General features: G+C 39.5%; 2 protein-coding genes across 3 annotated transcripts; one reads left to right on the top strand and one right to left on the bottom strand.

The window, feature by feature from the left end:
- Positions 1–537: 537 nt before the first annotated feature.
- eloal (elongin A, like) lies at positions 538–13216 on the bottom strand. Of its 2 annotated transcripts, none has more exons than XM_039690647.2 (11): positions 13086–13216; positions 10564–10620; positions 10351–10463; positions 9627–10254; positions 8079–8181; positions 7826–7987; positions 7654–7751; positions 4940–5120; positions 3117–3240; positions 2057–2163; positions 538–826 (listed from the first exon to the last, which is right to left on the bottom strand). In XM_039690647.2, exons 1-11 carry the CDS (start codon positions 13155–13157, stop codon positions 765–767), a joined length of 1707 nt encoding a protein of 568 aa, XP_039546581.2. In that variant the 5' UTR covers positions 13158–13216; the 3' UTR covers positions 538–764. The 2 variants fall into 2 exon arrangements, with proteins under 2 accessions (XP_039546581.2, XP_039546582.2); XM_039690648.2 differs by having other exon boundaries at positions 2057–2160.
- A 2111-nt stretch (positions 13217–15327) lies between these two features.
- Positions 15328–23053, top strand: klhl31 (kelch-like family member 31). Its single transcript, XM_039690644.2, has 3 exons — positions 15328–15414; positions 17269–18471; positions 22174–23053. Exons 2-3 carry the CDS (start codon positions 17297–17299, stop codon positions 22904–22906), a joined length of 1908 nt encoding a protein of 635 aa, XP_039546578.2. The 5' UTR covers positions 15328–15414; positions 17269–17296; the 3' UTR covers positions 22907–23053.
- Positions 23054–24220: the final 1167 nt, after the last annotated feature.

Below are 24220 nucleotides of genomic sequence, written 5' to 3'. Positions count from 1 at the left end.
TTTATAAACTTAAATGAATTGAGGCAATCGGTTTCCTCAAATGTAATGAGTTAGTTTAACTCATTGACTTTGACTGTGATATTGTGAGCTAGCAGTAGGAGTTCATTTAAAGTTTTTACTCAAAAAAGTGAAGTTTAAGCTATATACAGTATTAAATGCAGTTTAATTGTGTTTTAAGAAATATTATTGTTTTAGTGAACTCGAATAAAATAAGTTCAGAGTACTCATAACTATTGTTTTTTTTTATAAACTTAAATGAACCGAGGCAATCGGTTTCCTCAAATGAAATGAGTTGGGTTTTACAGTGCCTTCTAACAGATGACAAATATTGCATTAGTATTAATCAGATTACCAACATTAACAAAAAAATAAGAAAACAAAAACCCTGATATATCTGATATACTCATTTATATCCTATCCTAACTACTGCATGCATGATTATATGGACTTCAAGCGGATCCATCATGTCAGAACTGAAGTAAACGCAGTCCACGTCCACTAGATGGAGACAAACACACACTTCAACCACACACACAGGCTGGTTATTATACTTTTAATTTCAGAATTTAAATTGTGACTGTCATGATAGAAAAAAATCAATACAAAGAGATGGATAGATTTCAAAGTGCAATTATTGTTAGTACAAATAAGTACTATGCTGATCATCCTGTGAAATTACAAATAACATTGAAAAAAAATATATATTTCCAAACTATTTGGCCGATAAGTGTGTTCCAGGGAGTGCATATCTGTGTAATATCAGTTCATCTGCGGTTGATCTGCTTTTTGAAGGCCTTCAGGGATTTGGCCATCATGGGCGCCACTCCTGTCAACACACACATGACACTGAGGAACACACACACTGCTCCATGGCCTTATTCATGCAGGATGTGTTCAATAAACAGTGAGAGCAGTAAGATTTAGAAGTCTCTTCTGCTCACCAAGGCTGCATTTATTTGATTAAAAATACAATCACAACAAAACAGTACTAAGAAATATTATAAGAATGTAAATAAGCTGTTTTCTATGTGAATATCTAGTAAAAATGTAATTTATTCCTGTCAGAATCATTACTCCAGTCTTCAGAGTCACATGATCCTTCAGAAATCATTATAATGTGGTGATTTGACGCTCAAGAAACAGTTATGATTATCAATGCTGCATTAAAGTGACAGTAAATACATTAATTATGTTAATAAAGATTCTATTAAAAAAAAATGCTGTTCTTTTGAACTTTCTATAAATCAAAGAATCCTGAGAAAAAAAGTAAACAAAAATATGAAGTAGCAAAAAACATTTTCAACATTGATAATAAATAACCATTATAAATAATTGAAAACCAATAATAGTTGAGCTTATTAGAATATTTCTAAAGGATCATGCGACACTGAATATTCAGCTTTGGTCACAGGAATTAATCATATATTACTAAATATTCGCATAGAAATCAGTTTCATTTCACAATATTGCTGTTTTTACAAGATATTGTATCAAATAAATGAAGCCTTGGTGAGCAGAAGGTGACATAAAACAAAAAAAATAAATTATTCCAAACTTTACCAATAATGCACAAAATACTGCAATTAAAAATAATAATTGTTAGTGTTTTTTTTATAGTTTCCAGTCCAAATATCTAAAAAATTATTAAATCAGGATGTCTTTAATAGATGAGTAAAAGAGTAAGATATTATGTTGTGTTTTCTGAATAAATAAACAAGCAAAATGATTTACAAATTGTGTTAGAAATAATCTGGTTTCTGTTTCAATTACAATTATTTGCATTTAAAAATCCTTTTTTTTTGCCCCAAAATTCAAAATTAGAATTTTGTGAAGGTTTTCATATCTGTAATCCATAATCAAAATCATAACTAATAAAATTACACTTTGCAAGTAATGAGTCTATTTAATATATTAGTTTCAGCTTTTAAGCTGAATTACTGAAATAAATGAACTTTATTGCACGATGTTCTAGTTTTCCCAGTTTCACCTGTGCTAAACGCATCTCGATTTTGAGATATTTGGACTGGACGGGGCAAACACACAGTGTGCAACTCACGCTTGATCTTGCGCGGGTCTTGGGCCGGACCGGAGCCGGAGTTAGCGGAGGGTTTCACAGCCTCACTGAAGCCGGATCTGCCCCGGATCTCAACGGGCTTCACACTGCTGAGGGGGGAAGACACACTGATGACGTGAATCTGTCGGTGACGAGCATCACACACACACACACACACACACACACGACTGAGATCTCCTGAGGGTTTTCGAACCGCCATTCAGTCGTAAGTGCTCAGATTTACTCCTACTTTCAAACTTAAAGGAGTAGTTCACTTTCAAAAAAAACTTTTGCTGATAATTTCCTCACCCCCATGTCATCCAAGATGTCCATGTCTTTCTTTCTTCAGTCGAAAAGAAATGAAGGTTTTTGATGAAAACATTCCAGGATTTTCTCCATATAATGGACTTCAATGGGAACCAAACGGTTCAAGGTCCAAAAGACAGTTTCAGTGCAAACTGTTCAAAGGGCTTTAAACGACACCAGACGATGAATAAGGGTCTTATCAAGTGAAACGATCGCTCATTTAATAAATAAATAACAAAGTTTAAGTTTTATAAGCACAAATGCTCGCCTTGCTCAGTTCTGTGATGCGCGTTCGTGACTCTCCTGTTCATCAAAATGAACAAATCTTTTTTTTCGAGTCATGACTCGAAGGGTCCTTGATAAGACCCTTATTCATCGTCTGGAATCGTTTAAAGCCCTTTGAACAGTTTGCACTGAAACTGTCTTTTGGACCTTGAACCGTTTGGTTCCCATTGAAGTCCATTATAGTCCATTATATATTATATATATATGTCCATTAAAGGGACATACACTTTAATTTTTCTCCTCACACCCACAAAGGGGAAAATACGACGAGCTATAATAAAATATCTAGAGGGAACTTTGAGCTGAAATTTCAGACACGTTCTGGGGACGCTATAGATGTACATCACATCTAGTGGAAAGGGGCGTCAGCTTTAAATGACGACTGAGATGCTTGGTAACCAACTTTAAGAGCAGCTTTGAGCCAAGAATGTGTTTCCGCTTGAGTTTGCAGTGTATTTGCGAGAGAACGGACCTGGTTCTGTCTGTCGGGTGAGCTTGTGTCACGGGGCCGGCCGTGCCGTGGATCTCCTGCTGGATACGCACGTTTCGAGGAGGCTTAGCAGCCGAGTGAATAAACGCCATCTTCAACTGCCTTCCTGAGAGAGAGAGAGATGTTTGAGTTGATCAAACATGTGACCGCAGTGTTATAATGGCAGTCACAAAATGACCTGTCAATGTAAACTGACTCGTCAATCATCCTGTCACAGTAACTGGCCTGTCAATCATCATTCTCTATTTAAGGTTAAATAGAGAGTCGTTTAGGAATAAGATCGTGTGTGTGTGTGTTTGAACCGAGATCACGATTGGTTAATGATTAATCGAGCGGCTCCAGTACCCATCGCTCTGGGTTTCGCCATTAACCCCAAACTCACAGTTGCTCTTTAAGTCTATTCATAGTCTGAGCCGACAGATGGTCAGAGACAGCATTTATGAGCCGTCACACACACTTCAAGAGCAGGCTTACACTTACACATTATCCCCACAGTATTATCCCCACAGTTAATGAATGTCGGCCTGTTAGCGCTGAATTAGATCGTAGCATTAAATCTCAGCGGACAGTCTACAAACCAGCTAGCATGACTGCATTTATAGACCCATTTATTGTTTGCAAACAGCGATGACGCTTTTGTGGGCGATTTTTTTAGAAATCTGTGGAAGCCACAAAATAAAAGAACAAAAAAAGCTAATTTCGAGTTTCTCAACTCTTTTTTTTTTCTTGCAAATCTGAGTTTATTATCTCACAATTCTTAGAGTGATAAACAGAATTGAGAGATATGCTCGTTTTCCTTCAGAATTGCACATTTTTATCCCGCAATTTTACAATTTTTCCTGCAGAACTGTGATATAAAAAAGTCCGAACTGGGAGATATAAACACACAAATGCAAGAAAAAGTTAAGAATTGTAAGATAAAAATGTAAAAATAAAACTAAAATAATGAATAATAAAAAATGATATTTATAAAAATTATTTTTAATAAAAAATTATAGGCCATGTTTAAATAATATATATATATATATATATATTAGGGCTGTGCAAAAATTAATTGCGATTAATCGCATCCAAAATAAAAGTCTGTGTTTACATAATATATTTGTGTGTGCTGTATATACTTATTTTGTATATATAAATACCTATGCATGCATTTATATATTTAAGAATTATTTGTGCTTAAATTCTGTATTTGTATATAAATACATAATCTATATTATATAAATATAAATTAGGGCTGTGCAAAAATTAATTGGAATTAATCGCATCCAAAATAAAAGTCTGAGTTTACATAATATTTGTGTGTGCTGTATATAATTATTTTGTATATATAAATACCTATGCATGCATGTATATATTTAAGAATTATTTGTGCTTAAATTCTGTATATGTATATAAATACATAATCTATATTATATAAATATAAATATTTTATATACGAATAACACATTTTCTTAAATAAATACATACATGTGTGTGTATTTATATATACAAAATAATTATATACAGCACACGCAAATATATTATGTAAACACAGACTTTTATTTTGGATGCGATTAATCGCAATTAATTTTTGCACAGCCCTAATATAAATATTTTATATATGAATAACACATTTTCTTAAATATATACATACATGTGTGTGTATTTATATATACAAAATAATTATATACAGCACACGCAAATATATTATGTAAACACAGACTTTTATTTTGGATGCGATTAATCGCAATTAATTTTTGCACAGCCCTAATATATATATATATATATATATATATATATATAAATAATGCGGACGCCACTACCTTTGGGCTTGCCGGAGTGAGCGGAGACGATGCTCTTGGTGAGCAGCTGCAGTTTCCTCTCCCGCTCCTCGGACATGCGCAGGTACATCTCTCTCCAGGACTCGTACTCCTCCAGCTGGGCGTTTCGGAAGTCCTTCATACAGTGCCTCTCCCACAGGTGGTCCGTCTCCCCAATATACACCTGCGGGAAAACATCTCACTCACAAGTCTGGGCACTAATACATACAGGAGAAACTCGAAAGACTAGAACATCGTGCAAAAGTTCAGTAATTCAACTTGGTGAAACTAATATATAATATAGACTCATTACATGCAACGTGAGATATTTCAAGCCTTTATTTGTTATAATTGTGATGATTATGGCTTACAGCTTATGAAAACCCCAAAGTCAAAATTAGAATATTGTGAAAAGTAGGGGTGTAACGATATTCGAACTGAAAAACCGCGATATAGAACTCACGATTCGAATCGCGATACTCTCATTGCGTACCGAACACACTCCGCCCCGCCCAGCCCCGCCCAGCCCGGCTCAACGGACCTCATGTCTTATGTGAATAATACACAACAAATTCAGTTTTGCAGCCTAATCATCATTAACACCAAATAACAAGCTCTGTGTTTTGATACTTTCAATTAGAGCCAGACCGATATATCGGCAGGCCGATATTAGGCATTTTCCAAACTATCGGTATCGGCAGTTATAATGGCCGATAAATTAATGTTTCAAAAATAAAATAAAAAAGGACGAAACACGAAAACCATGTCATGAGTGTTGGAGCTGTATAGTTTGTCCACCAGAGGGCACTTTACACCGTTCCCGTTGGAAACACTCGTTGAGTTGGGCACGATACATACATTGTTTGAATAACAATTAAAAGAACATCCCCATCAGTTCTCTTAACTTGAATAAGCATGACAAAATTTGTGACTATCATGTCCAGTTTAAAAAAAATAAAAATAAAATATCGGCCGATATATCGGATTTTAAAACCCCAAAATATTTGTATCGGTATCGGCCTTCAAAATCCTTTATCGGTCGGGCTCTACTTTCGATAATAAGCAATCTGTAATCTTTCAAATTCTGTCTATTTGATCATGAAATTCAAACAATAAACGGCGTTTTGGCGCTCTTTGATGTGGCGTGACAGATCGCTGTACTAGCTCCTCATTGCAAGCGTATATGATATGATAAATTATCATATTTCAATAATAAATTAGAGCAAAAACTCCCTTATTTTCAGTTTACATGTTTTCATACAATGTGTGGTGGGTTGATTATTATATCTAAAAAAAATAAATAGCATCTGAATTTAGGTTAAAAGTCTAGACTACAACCTCAAATGTTATAGTAATGTACGGCTCCCTATATAGTAGAGCCCGATAGATAAAGGATTTTGAAGGCAGATACCAATACAAATATTTGTTGGTTTTAAAATCCGATATATCAGCCGATATTTTTTTTTTCAGAAACGCGCAACAAAACACGTCCGTTTTTATTTTATTTTTTAGATATTCATTTATCGGCCATTATAACTGCCGATATCGATAGCTTGGAAAGCGCCTAATATCGTCCGATAATATCGGCCTGCCGATAAATCGGTCTGGTTCTACAACATAGTTTATAGCATTAGCAAATTTTTTTGAATCCTTGTGAAACGTTTCATTGCAATTGAATTAATTTAAAGACAAAGACAATTTCTTCATTAAACCACCGTTTAAAAAAAAACAAAAAAGCAATTTTAGCTTTCTAAACCGAAACGAGACGTCAAAACCGTGGGAAAACCGAACCGTCAGTTTTGTGTATCGTTAGCCAAAATCGTGATAAAAATTCGATTAATCGTGCAGCCCTAGTGAAAAAGTTTTCATATCCGTCATAACAAGAAAACGTATTCGCTGTCTACAATAGAGTAACACCCGTGAGCGTCACTCACAAACATTACTAGTCAACCAGAAGTGGGAACGCCCTCCCGCGAACTAACACAGTCAAGGTGCGTTCCATTCGACAGGGTCCCTAGTCAGTGTTCACTAGGGTTGGGTATCGAGAATCGAGTATCGATTGGAACCGAGAACCTTTTCGTTTTTCCCGGAATCGTTCAAAAGTTAAAATTTCAATTCTTAGTTTCGATATTCACAGTCCGCCGAGCGGAAGAAGAAACCGCTGAACAACACCAACGAAGAAGCGTCTACCGGATGTGTTGGCATAACCACGCGAGTAAAACATGAGTAGCTTACGTCGGCGGTCCAAAGTGTAGCTTCACTTTTCTAAAAATTAACAAAAGCTCGGCAAAATGCAAAATTTGTGACAAGTATTTGTGACAGAAGGAATATTTCCTTCAGAAAGGCCGTTGGTTAGCAAGGTTAGCTAAACTTTTTTGACCCTGCCTCTTAAAAGAATCAAAATCGAGAATCGTTAGGAACCGGAATCGAAACAAGGAATCGGAATCGTTCAAATTCAAACGATACCCAACCCTAGTGTTCACTGCTCCCTACTCCCTGAACACGGTATATCAGTTGAAGTGGACTTCACTGACTTCCTGTGAAATGATGTATCGATGTTCCCTTATTCCCTACGCCGTTTGCAGTGCCCTTCGAATTGGAATCTCACTTAAGATGGCGAAATACCCTGTGAAGTCCACTTCGCAGTCCACTTACGGTCGAATGGAACGCACCTTCAGTGTAGTGTGAACGCAGCTTCGCTATGAAAGCCTTCTTACTGGATTGAACTCCTCGATGCGCAGAAGTTGCTCCGGCTTGCACCGCTCCAGCACCGGCTCCAGGATCTCAAACGGCACTCCTCCGATTTCATAGAGCACTGCGAAACACACACCGGCTTTACAAGCAAGCTCGCCTCACCCGTGCAGGAGTAACGTCAGGACGGTACCGTACAGTCGATGTTGTTCTGCAGCGCTCGGATACACTGCTGGTACAGCGTCATCATCGACGGCAGAAACATCGTCTTACTGCCGGAGTACACCTGCATCTTATTCCTGAGCCGCTGGCCGATGAGGAGCGGAGCCTCTTCACACACTTCACTCGGCTTTCTGTCGACTGGACGCAGTGTGTAAGGGTCAAACACACACACACAATGTTTTATGGGAACGGAGTGACCCCGTGGTGTAGATGCAAAACTTTGACCCACCTTTCTTTTCACTGAAGTACTGATACTGAGACATATCCTCACACTCGGGAAAACTCGTCGGCAAAGGAACGTTTAACAAGTCCATCACGGACCGCTCAGGAGCCTGGAGTCAAACCGAGAGTTCACGCAAATAACTCATATAAACCTGCTGTGTCCCATTTGAAGCTCTGTTGACCTCACATTTTATTAGGATATTTAAATTAGGATATTTACAGTAGCTTTTATAAACGTGCCGGGTGATGTTGTTGGCCGTCATGAGGTCATGTATGCATTATAAGGTGCATTTCAAGGCATATTATTGCATTAAAATACTGTTATAAAGCATTATACTATACATACACTCACCTAAAGGATTATTAGGAACACCTGTTCAATTTCTCATTAATGCAATTATCTAATCAACCAATCACACGGCAGTGTCTTCAATGCATTTAGGGGTGTGGTCCTGGTCAAGACAATCTCCTGAACTCCAAACTGAATGTCAGAATGGGAAAGAAAGGGGATTTAAGCAATTTTGAGCGTGGCATGGTCTGAGTATTTCACAATCTGCTCAGTTACTGGGATTTTCACACACAACCATTTCTAGGGTTTACAAAGAATGGAGTGAAAAGGGAAAAACATCCAGTATGGGGCAGTCCTGTGGGCTAAAATGCCTTGTTGATGCGAGAGGTCAGAGGAGAATGGGCCGACTGATTCAAGCTGATAGAAGAGCAACTTTGGCTGAAATAACCACTCGTTACAACCGAGGTATGCAGTGAAGACACAACACACACAACCTTGAGGCGGATGGGCTACAACAGCAGAAGACCCCACCGGGTACCACTCATCTCCACTACAAATAGGAAAAAGAGGCGACAATTTGCAAGAGCTCACCAAAATTGGACAGTTGAAGACTGGAAACATGTCGCCTGGTCTGATGAGTCTCGATTTCTGTTGAGACATTCAGATGGTTCATTCATTGAGAACATGGATCCATCATGCCTTGTTCCCACTGTTGGGCTGGTGGTGATGGTGTAATGGTGTGGGGATGTTTTCTTGGCACACTTTAGGCCCCTTAGTGCCAATTGGGCATCGTTTAAACGCCACGGCCTACCTGAGCATTGTTTCTGACCATGTCCATCCCTTTATGGCCACCATGTCCCCATCCTCTGATGGCTACTTCCAGCAGGATAATGCACCATGTCACAAAGCTCGAATCATTTCAAATTGGTTTCTTGAACATGTCAATGAGTTGACTGTAGTAAAATGGCCGCCACAGTCACCAGATCTCAACCCAATAGAGCATCTTCGGGATGTGGTGGAACAGGAGCTTCGTGCCCTGGATGTGCATCCCACAAATCTCCATCAACTGCAAGATGCTATCCTATCAATATGGACCAACATTTCTAAAGAATGCTTTCAGCACCTTGTTGAATCAATGCCACGGAGAATTAAGGCGAAAGGGGTCAAGCACAGTATTAGTGTGGTGTTCCTAATAATCCTTTAGGTGAGTGTATTTGTATATATAAGGTTTGAAGTAAAGTCTAACATCAGTTTTGTTTGTCGTACCGCTGTTATTGGCTGTTCTCTCGCAGTCGTGCTGGCCTTCAGAGACGCCCGGGACTGGTCTGAGTGTGCAGGCTTGAGTCTCTCGGTGTGTGTAGGCTTGAGTCTCTTCCTCGGGCTCTTAGCGGCGCTGAAGGCTCTCCTGCGTTTGCTGGTCTGCAGGTCGTAGCTCAAGTACGCTTCGAACGACATGGAGGGCTCCTCAAAGCCTTCGCCCGTGGGCATCTCGCCCTCCCTCGAGGCGGATCCGTCTTTGGCCTTCTCACGCTTCTCCTTGCTCTCTCCACCCTTCTCTCTCTGCGTTTGAGATCCCTTTAAAGGTTTTTCCAGTTTTGTGTCCTGCTGTTTCTTTGCTATGCCAGAAAGCTTCTTTGTCTTCTCCTTGCCGTGGTCCTGATTCACACTCGAATCTTGTTTTGGCTCATCCATTTTTTCCCCATTCACGTAGAGTTTGGATTTACCGGGCTTGATTTTGTCTTTTTTCCCAACAATATGTGATATTTTCTTCTCTGCACAGGAATTCTCCATCTTTGGTCTTTTTCTAGAGTTGGTGCTCTCTGAAAGACAGCTGTTTTCCTGAATTTCTCCACCGAACGGCTCATTATGGCTTTCATCGGGCTTTCCTCTCAAACTACAACACAAAACAAGAGAAAAGACTACGAGTGCAACATGCTAACGGGACAAGGTCACTTAAATGAAAAAGGGGTCGATTACAGATATTTAAGACCTTAGAGAGTCTTTTGGAACGAGCGTTTTCCAGCGATTCACCAATTCTCTCGCCAGCTTCCCCGCATCATCGTGCTTCCGGAAGGAGTTGACGACTTTTCCAATTCCAGTTTCCTGAAGTATAAGCATTGAAGGTTCAGACAAGAGCAGTCACAGCTAATAAAAAAAAGCTAATTATGATATATTTAATAATAAAAATACATTAATCTCTTACAGAGAGGATTTCAAGTGTAATGTCCAATGCTTCAAGTTTCTTCAAGATTTTCAGCAGCTAAAATTATAGAAATAATAGGTCCATTAAACAAAGCAAGACAAATGAAAGAATGAGTTGATTTTGCCTGTTATTCAATTCATGAGCTGGAATTTCAATTACTTTATTAGACGGATAATGGAGGAGAAGAACAGATTAAATCAGTTGTTTCAACAGAATTGGCCAGAACGAAACTTCTTGGTAGTTCTGGTTAAGATTACCAGATTGCAAAACTATCTATGTTGTTTGGCCCCATTTTTGTAAACCAAGTAAATCAGAGCATTCTGGGAAATTAAGTGTCCTTCCACCATGGTCCGTAAAATTAAAGTTAAAGATATATATATTAGGGCTGGGAAACGATTAATCGCATCCAAGATAAAAGTTTGTGTTTACATAATATATGTGTGTGTAGTGTGTATAATTATTTTGTATATATAAATACACACACATGCATGTATATATTTAAGAAAATGTGTTATTAATACATCAAATATTTATATATAATATTAATTTTGTATAAATATATATAAAATATATAATGAAAATATTTCTTAAATGTTTATATGCATGTGTGTGTATTTATATATACAAAATAATTATACACCCTACACACACATATATTATGTAAACACAAACTTTTTGGATGCGATTAATCGTTTCCCAGCCCTAATATATATATATATATATATTTTTTTTATTCATTTATTTTTTTTAATTGAAAGCTTCTGTAACGTTATACACTAATTGGGGGTCAATACGATTTGTTTATGTATTTGAAAGAAATGAATACTTTCATTTCACAACGATGCATTAAAGTGACAGTAAAGACATTTATAATTTTCCAAAAGATTGTATTTCAGATAAATGCTGTTCTTTTGTACTTTATATCCATCAAAAATTCCTGAATTGTTTTTTACACAACTGTTGATAAGAAATATTTTTAGAGCATCAAATCCACATATTAGAGTGATTTCTGAAGGATCATGTGACTTAAGACTGGAGTAATGATACTGGAAATTCAGCTTTGATCACAGGAATAAATTACACTATACTATATATACACATAGAAAACAGTTACTTTAAATAGTAAAAACATTGTATTTTTGATCAAACAGATGCAGCCATGGTAAGCAGAAAATAATGCTCATATATATATATATATTTATATTTGATCAAAAATACAATATTTTTACTATTTAAAGTAACTGTTTTCTATGTGAATATATAGTATAGTGTAATTTATTCCTGTGATCAAAGCTGAATTTTATATATATAGATCTAGATCTTACTGATGTAAAACTTTTAAAAGGTAGGATAAACATGATTTCTGAAGGATCATGTGACTGAATAGGTCAGATATGATATGAAATCATACATGTTAAAGTATCAAACAGAAATTATACAGTCTAAACATGGTAAAGGAAGTCCCACCCATTTCCACATGCAGTCTGATAGTGTGAATGTGCTGAGCGAGTGCTTTCTGGTCAGGCATCGCTATGTATGGAGAAACCTCAGCCAAGGCACTATAAATGGGTCATGCAATAACAGCTAACACACACAATATTCACATCATGGCTGTGCAACATGCGCAGGCTCGATGAATTGTGCCATCACCTTAAACAAAAAATACTCCCGTTTTACATATTAAACAAAGTACTTTAATGATGCACTATAAAAGTCACCAAAATGTTGCATGGCAAAACAGAATCAGATTGGCCAATCTGACAGACAGTGAACATGAGAGACAACTGCAGGAGTATTATTAGAAACACACACACACACACACCTCCCTCTCTCAGCAGCTGCCGTCATCCCCCTTTCTTCCATTCAACAGGTCACCTTTTCTGCTTATTTCACTTAATTTCTGTGCAAATACAGGAGTCAACATCTGAAGTGGATCGAAAAAGGTCATCACAGTTGTCCAGGTATTGTTCAAAATTAATGTATAACTTGATCCACTTTAAATGTTGACTACTGTATAACACCGCAAAAAAGGATCACAAAGACTATAAAAAATGTACTTTGTTGCATCTGGGTTCTTTGCTTTCTTAAAGCAAACACTGCAAAGGCATTTTAAACAATGTTTTCAACAACGAATCAGGCTTTAGGGGCTAGTTGTCAAACTTGCATTACTGATATAATTGATTTACGGGGAAAGTTCCAACAAAAAAGCAAAGATGGAATAGGTAACATAGGTCACGTGACTAATCGCCCAAACATCACATTTGGAAACTAATCCTGAGCAGTTAAATAAATGAACCTTCATTATATAGTTGACTTGTTTAAATGCATCACAGACGTCAACCCCCTACACTGATGTATTAGTTCACCTCATTAACGCACTCTTAATGAAGACTGTGATTTGCTTGATTCAGGCCTGAGATCAAGCCTGCGTGACAACTTGCCCCTGAGGCTTTATCTTTCAGCCTGTTTGCGTTGAGCAAAGCAATTCAAACTGTGTGTGTTGACGACAGACATGATCCTACCGTGTGTCCATCACAGGATTCTTTCAGCTGATGCTTTAATTGCAAAACCTTTTTCACATCAGCTTCGGCCATGTCAGCTCCTCCTCACACGCATGCGCAATTCATGCACTTATTAAAGTCTCGCCATAATTCTCTCGTCACCTTTATATGGGCGGAGACGATATGAGAGTGGATGTAGTGTTTCTTCACCTTGTTGGAAAAAGCCTATTCTATAGATTCTATAATCCGAGATTTCGGATAAATAAAGCGAATAAGATCCTAAACACTCCACAAACACAAGCAATCGCACTTTTTTTAAACACTGATCACTGAATGTAAGCGATTATTAACTACTTTAATCAAATGTGCAGGGGACTGAAAAAAACTAAAACACAATTCCTGATGATTGCATTTAATTGTTTGTGGTGTCATTTGTGCACACGCGTCAGATGCGTCGCGTCACGCGTTAGACTCGTCATCTGACCCTTCGGATCATAATTTCCAGCCTTCCAGGTATTAAACTTTATAATCTTATATGCTAAGTTCTTTATACACAAGCAGACATTTAATAAGTCTTCCTTATGTTTTAAACATTATTTTGGAACTTAATATGTTTCTTAAATCAAACAAGCTTGTAAAGAACAGGAAGAATGGAAAGCTTTTGTGTCAATATTATGAGCTATTCCCCAATTCCTCTTAATATTCGTATTTTTCCACCTTTATTTAGTATGTATGTAATTTATTTGTTTGTTTGTTCTTCTTTTGTTGGTTCTGTTCTTTGCCTCTTGTATGGTAGGCCTATGTCGGTACAAATGTTTGATTGTATATTGATGGTTTTTCATGTTTACCAAATGTTGCCTTCAATAAAAAAATATAAAATAAAAGATCATAATTTCCATAAAGAAGTAAAAAAAAAAAAACGTTTAGGTAGCCTCTATAAAAGGTAGTAACATGATATAAAACATTTATTAAGTCATTCCATAAAAACATTGATTTTTAAATGTTGGCTATAGCTACTAAATGTTTGCATGCGATTTTTTGAATTAATGATGCTTCATAGGCTATAACAAATAAATTCAAGCATTATGATTATTTTATAGTTGAGCTTTTACTGTTACTTTATGCAGCTGTTAGTGTAGAACGTTAGAACGTCCATAGAACGTTCCCCTAACGTTCCAATTTGGTTATTTTTAGCGGGAACCAAAGAAGTAGCCTATAGCTACTATTCGATACTGAAATATGTTGTTGTTGTTTTATGTTTTACTGCGTTCATATTAGTTTTGGTGTGTCAAGTTAAAAAGTAAATTAACCTTCTGCAGAAAAGGTCGAGACCGTGCAGAGACCTCTGTAGGGGCAGGTGCTCAAAGTATAAAATGGGGCACATGGAAACAAGGCTTTATAGGGCTGTGCTCAAAATATCAATACAGTAATATATCAATACAGATGATTCTGCATTGATACAGCAGCAAATGCATTGATGCAGTTTTGAAAAAGAACCAGAACAGAAAAGACAAATTTAAAGTTTAAAATAAAAAAAAATAATAATAATTGATGTGTTCTATATCTGGGATTAGAAACTGAAGCATCTTAAGTTGTCCCAACCTGATGGCTATTTCTTCTCTGTTATACAGAATAATAAAGAACCGCTGTAATAGTGAACTGTATAGGACAAAATCAACCTGGCCCATGTTTCGTGCAGTAGAGTGTTTTATTTAATGGCATATCAGCATCTGTGGCTATTTTAATGGAAAAACTGATTTACAAAAATACAAGAGTTACATTTTATACAATGAAAATAAAAACAAAGCAAACAGAAACCGCAATTAATACTTTACAAGATTTTTAACATTAATGTGATGCCTGTTCTGGTAAATTCTTACTTAGCCTTTGCTGTTGATGTTGTTACTGCTGCTGCTGCTGATGATGATACTGCTGGAGTTGATCTGAGACTGTAGACATTAAAATAAACAGAAATATAGGGTATTAGCTGAATAAACCATTTTTATGTGACCATGACAAGATGTAAAGATTGCTGACAGACTCGACGATCGATTCTGGAGGCGCCTGTTCTGTTCCGTTCATCCGCAAACACACACGTCTTGCTTTTTCTAATGTTTATCCTTCTTGTATAACCAGCCTGACAGAACCCGAGTCCACCAAACGCTCTTCACGCCTTTATGTTTGTGTAATTCTGACCTGTCCTGTTGCTGAAATAACGGAGAAATAACGGAGGAGGAGTTACTGTGTTTTCCTGACTGGACACCTCTCTCTCTATCTCTCTCTCTCTCCTACACACCAACTTAGGGGTGCACGTCTGTCCTTCTCCTGCACCTACTTCATCTCGACATCGGTAAGTTAATTATTGTCTTTATACTAAACGTTTTGGGTGGATCTTTGAGGCAACATGGTATTAACAAAGAGTATCTTCTTCACAAGCTCGGCTTTGTGGGGTTCTTGTGTTGATGGTTCCTGTGAGTTGCGTTATAGGATTCAGATCAGAGTGTTCTGGGTTATTTAAAGTAATTAAAGTAACACACACACACCTATACACGTTTGTGCTAACCTAATAGCCTAGGCTACAAAGACAGCACTTATTGATCCTACTCGTATAAATTATTTAACTTTTACAGCGATAAAAATGAAAAGAAAGATATTGGAGCTGAAAGGACACATGGGTTCCAGTGACTTCGAGTCTATAAAAGGAACAGCGATTTCCACAGCCTTTCTATTCTTGGACATAGTTGTGATAACTTGTGACAGATGCAAAGAGAGCAATGCCGAGGTGATATGCGCGATAACAACTCTTAAGAGTTCATTAGTATAGAGCTTTACACTTCTTAGATGACTTTTGGTTTACCTACTTTTCTGTTTGTTTGTTTGTTTGTTTGTTTTTTGCTTCTTGTTAGAGTGACTCTAATTGTAAAAGGGATTGTTCAAAAGCTGTCATCATTTACTCACCCTTATGTTGTTCCAAAGCTGTATTTTCTTCTGGTGAACATAAAAGAAGATATTTAAAGGAATATGTGCAACCAAACAGGTATTGGACCCCATTGACTTCCAAAATAAGGGGAATAAAATACAATGGAAGTCAATTGGGACTTTCAACTTGATTGGTTTCATTTTTGGGTGAACATGAGAAAAGTGTCCGAATGATTCAGTATGAGAATGTTGAGAAGTTGTTTTTTTTTATTGCTGATAAATTGTAAAATGGGCATAAAAATTAATTCCAATGCTTTTGCATTCTCTCGCAAATGTGTTGTGCTCCCCCAAAAACTTTCTCGGAAGCTCAAAAACTGTGGAATTTATAATTTTTTCTCCCATCTTATATTTTTTTTTCCATCACAATGTGTCTTTAGTGCGTCCGTATAGGCTCTGATTGTTTAAAGGGAATAAAAAATGGAAGGAGATGTTTGTTTGTTCATGTGGTTTTCTTTGTCTTCAAATAAAGCCATTAAGTGACCCCATGTGGGCTATTCTAGCTGTGGTTCTTTACATTGTGGTCCTACATTGTGAAATGTGACCCCACGTGGAGCACTGGTAATCTGAAAAAGTGTGTATCTGGATCAGGCTGATCCAATCCAATGTTGTTTTAAAAAAAGTAAGATTGGTTACCTGATCCTGGATAGCAAAACATGGGATTTCCAAATCTATAAATCATTCTGATCCAAATTAAGGCCGGGTACGTTTACACGACTTGATTAAGCATAAGTTTATACGCTTAAAATGGAGAAGATTTTCCTTGTAAGTTTTCAGCACACAGACGACACCATCGTCAAAACGATCCCCGTTCACACGGCTCTGCGAAAAAGCGTTGTATTCTGCTGCCAGGCCAGGAGATGGCGATGAAACACTGTAGACTGAACACGTGATACGCATGTGCATGACATCATCGTCTTCAGAGATTGAGTTTTTTTTTTGGTGTTTACATGGAGACTGTTTTCAAAAACTTGCACTTTGAAAACTGTTTTCAAAAGTTTGCATGCCCAAAACGCCTTTGCCGTGTAAACAAACGACCAAAACGCATAAAAAGTTTTACGTTTTTGGTTGAAAATGTTGTCGTGTAAACAGCCCCTCAATGTGGGCTTTTTCAAAAATCAATTCTTGAGCTATTACGTTTGGTCTTGGGTACTGGTTAACATCCCTTTTCACAGGAAAACTACTTTATATAAATGGTTAAAATGTGCTCTCTTTTTGTCAAAATTAGGTCTTGGCTGTGACCCATCACTACAGTCATGGCACCCAAAAAGAACAAGACCGCTAAGAAGAACAAAGCTGATATCAATGAAATGACAATTATGGTAGAGGACAGTCCCACCAACAAAATCAATGGGCTCAACACTCTCCTGGAATGTGGAAATGGCTTTAGTTGTATCTCAACGGAGGTCACCGACCCCCTCTATGCACCCAATCTCTTGGAGGGTCTTGGCCACATGAGGCAAGACAGCTTTCTCTGCGACCTGACTGTCGCAACCAAGTCCAAGTCTTTTGAAGTTCACAAGGTTGTGATGGCTTCTTGCAGCGAGTACATCCAAGCTATGCTCAGGAAGGATCCATCCCTCAAGAAGATCGAGCTCAGTGAATTGTCCCCGGTTGGTCTGGCTACAGTCATCACATACGCCTATTCCGGAAAACTCACCTTGTCGCTTTACACAATTGGTAGCACTATCTCAGCAGCCTTGCTGTTGCAAATCCATACTTTGGTGAAGATGTGCAGCGATTTTTTAATGCGGGAGACTAGCGTGGAAAACTGCATGTATGTTGTGAACATCGCCGATACTTACAATCTGAAAGAGACGAAAGAAGCTGCTCAGAAGTTCATGCGGGAGAACTTTATTGAGTTCTCCGAAATGGAACAGTTCCTAAAACTCACCTACGAGCAAATCAGCGAATTTCTCACGGACGACTCCCTTCAATTGCCTTCTGAGCTCACGGCTTTCCAGATCGCGATCAAGTGGCTGGACTTCGATGAGAAGAGGCTGAAGTACTCGTCCGATCTCCTGTCCAACATCCGCTTTGGAACGATCTTACCTCAGGACCTTGTCAGTCACGTGCAAAGCGTTCCCAGGATGATGCAAGATTCTGAGTGCCACCGCCTCTTGGTGGATGCCATGAATTACCACCTGCTGCCATTCCAGCAGAACATCTTGCAGTCCCGAAGAACCAAGGTCCGCGGAGGCCTACGAGTTCTGCTCACGGTGGGTGGACGGCCTGCGCTTACCGAGAAATCCCTCAGCAAGGACATTCTCTACAGAGATGAAGACAATGTCTGGAACAAGCTTACGGAGATGCCCGCGAAGAGCTTCAATCAGTGCGTGGCGGTTTTGGATGGGTTCCTTTACGTGGCCGGTGGAGAAGACCAGAACGATGCAAGGAACCAAGCAAAACATGCCGTCAGCAATTTCTGCAGGTACGATTTTACATAATTTTTAGTAGGGCTGAACGATTCATCGAAATGAAACCGCACACGATTTGGTGGAAATAATAAGGCTGTGGAATATATAGTAATTTTATAAATAAAGTGCAGCGGCTGATCTGAAGTAAATGCTGCCCAATCTGAACACCAGAGGGCGCCTCACACAAACCACATATCCCTCTGAACACCAGAGCGCGCCCTACACACACACCACATATCCCTCCAAACTCCAGAGGGCATCTCACACACACACACGCGCCAAATATCCCCTGCCGCTTAAGTTCGATAACACACATCACTCCATGAATTCCCTGTGGTAGAGGTCTTCTCGGGTCCAAAAAACTGTACCCGACCCGAATCGACCCGAATCACTACTTACCCGAACCCGACGTGCATAAATAATTTTTTTTAAAGAAAAACCCGACCCCAGACAAACCCGCTAAAATTAGACCCGAGTCTCGCTCTCTTACTTAAAAAAAGTCAGAGAACGGTGTCATAGAGTTGTTTTAAATACTGCAATTTTGTTAAATGCTCAACATAGTTTAGAATAATTCAGGTCTTCTCGGGTCCATTTGGAAAAGGCATATTTATTTTAAGTTACCCAAGACCCGAGGCCACTAATACCGAACCCGACCCGTGTCCGAGACACTCGTCAGAGTTTTGGACCCGAACCCGCTCGGGTCTCGGGTCGGACCTTGGGCTTTTGGATCCAAGTGGACCCGTGAAGACCTCTACCCTGTGGGCATCACACTTTCTGTATCCGAATAAACAGAAGATTGAAACACTTTGATTGATTAAACATGACTAATAAACATATGACTGCCTTATTCTGTGTGAGCATAGAAGTGAGCAGCGTTTTCTACAGATCACAGAGCCGTCCATCACTGACAAGCTGCGCATATAAAATAATAGATTTCATAATCGACATTCATCCAAATCAATTGATCGTGCAGCCCAAATTTTTATTACAAAGGCATTATTGTCAACTGACACAAAATAGAATTGAGCTGAGGTGCATGACAAAAAAGTGTGGATGTCCGCACTCTGAACTTAATCTCTGGGAAAGTTTATTTAAAAAACTTGGTCGAATTGTTACACTTTTAAGAGCTAAATACATTTCTAGACATTAAAGTCAGCATGAAATGGAAGTTGTGCTCGTCTTTTCTTCCCTATTGTGACGTATATCTGAGTGAAACGTCTTCTCAAACAAGAACAAATGTAAAACGGGGCTTGATTGGATGGCTGTGGTTTGCTCGCTAAACACTCGCAGTCTTCCTACGAATCCACGCTTAACACTTCATTATATAACACCACTTTGACAGCCAGGAAGAAGACTTCAGAAAGTGCATATCGAGGGTGCTCAAGAGCACCCTTTTGAAACCTAAAATGACAAGTGAGACACACTACGGTCCTGTGGACTTACAATTCCCACCATGTGAATGTGATCATGAAGTCCACGAGACGTTCCAAATTGTACCCTAAGCTCTTAAGATATTTCTATGAGTCCGCACTTTCGTGACGTAATGCCACTTTGGCTGTCCCTTCTGAAACCTGAAATGACAAAACGAGACGTCTTGTTACCTTAACGGACATGCGCATGTGGCAGCTATTGTAAGTCCACAAAACTGCAAGTGTGTCATTTGGGTCAGGGGCTGATGGCTAGAAGTCTTCTGGGAGCACCCTACTGAAACCTAAAATGACAAATGGGACACCCTACAGTCTCATGGATTTAGCAGAAATGCTCACGCAGAGGGCATTGTAAGTCCACAAGACTGTGAGGTCCTGTCCCAAATGGAACCGCTCTTGTGATCTTCCTCCGAGTCCACACTTTAGTCACACAATGCCACTTTGGTCCTGTCCCAAATTGCACCCTAAGCACTCACAGTCTTCCTACGAGTCCGCACTTTCATGACGTAACTCCGCTTTGACTGTCAGGAAGAAGTCTTCAGAAAGTGCACATCGAGGGTGCTCACGAGCACCCTTTTGAAACCTAAAATGACAAGTGAGACACACTACGGTCTTGTGGACTTACAATTCCCACCATGTGAATGTGATCATGAAGTCCACGAGACGTCCCAAATTGTACCCTAAGCTCTTAAGATCTTTCTATGAGTCCGCACTTTCGTTACGTAATGCCACTTTGGCTGTCCCTTCTGAAACCTGATATGACAAAACGAGACGTCTTGTGACCTTTACGGACATGCGCATGCGGCAGCTATTGTAAGTCCACAAGACCGCAAGTGTGCCATTTGGGACAGGGGCTGATGGGTAGAAGTCTTCTCTGAGCACCCTACTGAAACCTAAAATGACAATGGGACACCCTACAGTCTCATGGACTTAGCGGAAACGCTCACACAGAGGGCATTGTTAGTCCACAAGACTGTGAGGCCCTGTCCCAAATGGAACCGCTCTTGTGATCTTCCTCCGAGTCCACACTTAAGAGACACAATACCAATTTGGTCCTGTCCCAAATTGAGTCCGCACTTTCATGACGTAACTCCGCTTTGACTGTCAGGAAGAAGTCTTCAAAAGTGTGCAACGAGGGCGAATATTGACCGCGAAGGAGGCACTCGTGAGCACCCTTCTGAAACCTGAATTTACAAATGAGACATCCATAGGGCAATGGTCTCAAACTCAATTCCTGGAGGGCCACAGCTCTGCACAGTTTTGCTCCAACCCTAATCAAACACACCTGAACCAGCTAATCAAGGTCTTCAGGATTACTAGAAACGTCCAACCAGGTGTGAGTTGGAGCTGAACTGTGCAGAGCTGTGGCCATTGAGTTTAAGATCACTGCCCTATGGTCGTGTGGACTTACAATAGCATGTCCGTTAAAGTCTACAAGACCGCAAGTGTGTCATTTGGGACAGGGGCTGATAGGTAGAAGTCTTCTGTGAGCACCCTACTGAAACCTAAAATGACAAATGGGACACCCTACAGTCTCATGGACTTAGCAGAAATGCTCACGCAGAGGGGATTGTTAGTCCACAAGACTGTGAGTCCCAAATGGAACCGCTCTTGTGATCTTCCTCCGAGTCCACACTTAAGAGACACGATGCCAATTTGGTCCTGTCCCAAATTGAGTCCGCACTTTCATGACGTAACTCCGCTTTGACTGTCAGGAAGAAGTCTTCAAAAGTGCGCAACAAGGGCGAATATTGACCGTGAAGGAGGCACTCGTGAGCACCCTTCTGAAACCTGAATTTATGGTCTCAAACTCAATTCGTGGAGGGCCACAGCTCTGCACAGTTTTGCTCCAACCCCAATCAAACACACCTGAACCAGCTAATCAAGGTCTTCAGGATTACTAGAAACATCCAACCAGGTGTGAGTTGGAGCTAAACTGTGCAGAGCTGTGGCCATTGAGTTTGAGATCACTGCCCTATGGTCGTGTGGACTTACAATAGCATGTCCGTTAAGTCCACAAGACCGTAGGGTGTCTCATTTGTTATTTTATCATTTTCACAAGACCGCCAAGCACATTAAGTGTTGGGACAGGATCGATATCGCTGCTAGGTAGAGGGGAAGTTATTTTGATCGAAGATTCAACATAGAGGGAACATACATTAAAAAATAATGATGTGCTCAGATAAATCCTTTCTAACAAACACTGCAATATTCCATAAAAATAAGAATTGTCCTGTCCAAGGCTTTATCTCATGTCCATGCATCACTTACGAGTATTTCTCTCCTCAGATATGACCCCCGATTTAACACGTGGATCCACCTGGCTAACATGATTCAGAAGCGCACTCATTTCAGCCTCAACACCTTCAACGGCCTCCTGTTCGCTGTAGGGGGACGCAACTCTGAGGGCTGTCAGGCGTCCGTCGAGTGCTACGTTCCCTCATCGAACCAATGGCAAATGAAAGCTGCAATGGAAGTCCCTAGATGTTGCCATGGCAGCACAGTTATTGACGGCAAGATCTTGGTTAGCGGCGGTTACATTAACAACGCCTACTCTCGCGCTGTGTGTTCTTACGACCCGTCCACCGATAGTTGGCAGGATAAGAATAGCCTGAGCAGCCCGAGGGGATGGCATTGCTCGGTGACCGTCGGAGATCGCGCGTACGTTATCGGCGGAAGCCAACTCGGCGCGCGAGGTGAACGGGTAGACGTCTTACCGGTTGAGTGCTACAACCCTCACTCGGGCCAGTGGTGCTACGTCGCCCCCTTGCTGACGGGAGTGAGCACAGCAGGTGCTGCCACCTTGAATAGCAAGATTTACCTCCTGGGTGGATGGAACGAGATTGAGAAGAAGTATAAAAAATGCATTCAGGTGTTTAACCCCGATCTTAACGATTGGACTGAGGATGACGAATTGCCCGAGGCTACGGTCGGTATCTCATGTTGCGTTGTCACCATCCCCACACGCAAAACACGAGAGTCGAGGGCCAGCTCTGTTTCATCCGCACCGATTAGTATATAAGCCGTGAGAGAGAGCAGCGGGGAACTTATGAGTTGTAATTGAGAATGATTTTTTATTAATATTTGTTAAAGGTCAGCTTTTCTTACAGATGCCAATATTGTCAGTTTATATAAATCTCGGGAGTGGTGAATGTCAAATCACAACATAGCAGGGGTGTAATTAGACATGGTTCGGTACGTACCTCGGTTTTGGGATCGCGGTTCAATATGAGTTTGGTACGTTTAATCGTACTAAGCGACAGAGAGCAACCGCTAAAGACGCGGTTATCACATTTAATGATGTGAGAGTGACTCCCAAAGCTGGTCTGCTCTTCGGCTACACTTATATACTGTTTCTTCACAAAAAGAGTACATAGGGTGTAGTATAAATAGGCGAACTGAGACGCAGTGGGTTGGTGCGTAGATCATCTCTTCTCATTCTGTGGCGGTTAGCAAACAGTGTTGCATTACCGCGTGCGCCCCCTTCTGGACTGGAGTGTGTATTGCCTGTGTTCATCATAAGACTCTATGAACCGAACCGTGATGTCTGTACCATCCGAGACTAAAACATGTATCGTTGCACCCCTAAAACATAGAAATCACAAATTCTATACAATTTCACAAGTTCACAAATCACAATGTTTAAAACTGAAGCATTTTGAAAAGAAAAAAAAGTATTGATGTGTATTTAAAGGTGGTTCAAAGGTTGTGGAAATCAGGAAAGTGAGAGAGATTTTTTTTGGAGGTTGAATTATTGTTTATAATGTTTACAGAGAAAAGGAAACAATACATATCTATAAAATCAAGTCATAATTTTTATTGGGAACATATTTTCCAAGTGGGGCCAGTTCTCCAGTTTGATTCGATTAGTCCCTTAATGTAGAGGTAATTACAACATATAAGACATTCTCCTTTGATTAACAAGCAATGATGCAGAGACTTATTCAAGCATTACTTTCTGATGTTGCCATTGCACTGTACACATGTGAGCTTATTTATGAGGGATAAGCCAGGTTTTTCATTTCACTTACTCCTTTACCCACTAACATTGTCTTTATTCATTAATCATTAGGCGGCAGGGAGATAACAAAGGTTTTATAACCCAGTTTGCACTGGAAAAACACCAAAGCAGAAAGTGTGTGAGGAATAATGTGAAGAGCACAGAATAGGAGGATTTACAGCGATGGCATTTTTCTGAAAGCAGAATGAATAGATAATTGTGAAGAAGTTTTGGCCTGAACTGTCCGAGGACGAACACCAACATCTGCTTTGTTTCCTGATGGTTCATGAACTTTAATGTTCTGATTAAAAACAGAAATGTGACAACTGAACACAC

This window comes from Pimephales promelas, chromosome 11 (assembly GCF_988280905.1).
Source record: "Pimephales promelas chromosome 11, fPimPro1.hap1.1, whole genome shotgun sequence".
NCBI classification, from domain to species: domain Eukaryota; kingdom Metazoa; phylum Chordata; class Actinopteri; order Cypriniformes; family Leuciscidae; genus Pimephales; species Pimephales promelas.
This window is presented reverse-complemented; position numbering and strand designations above follow the sequence as displayed.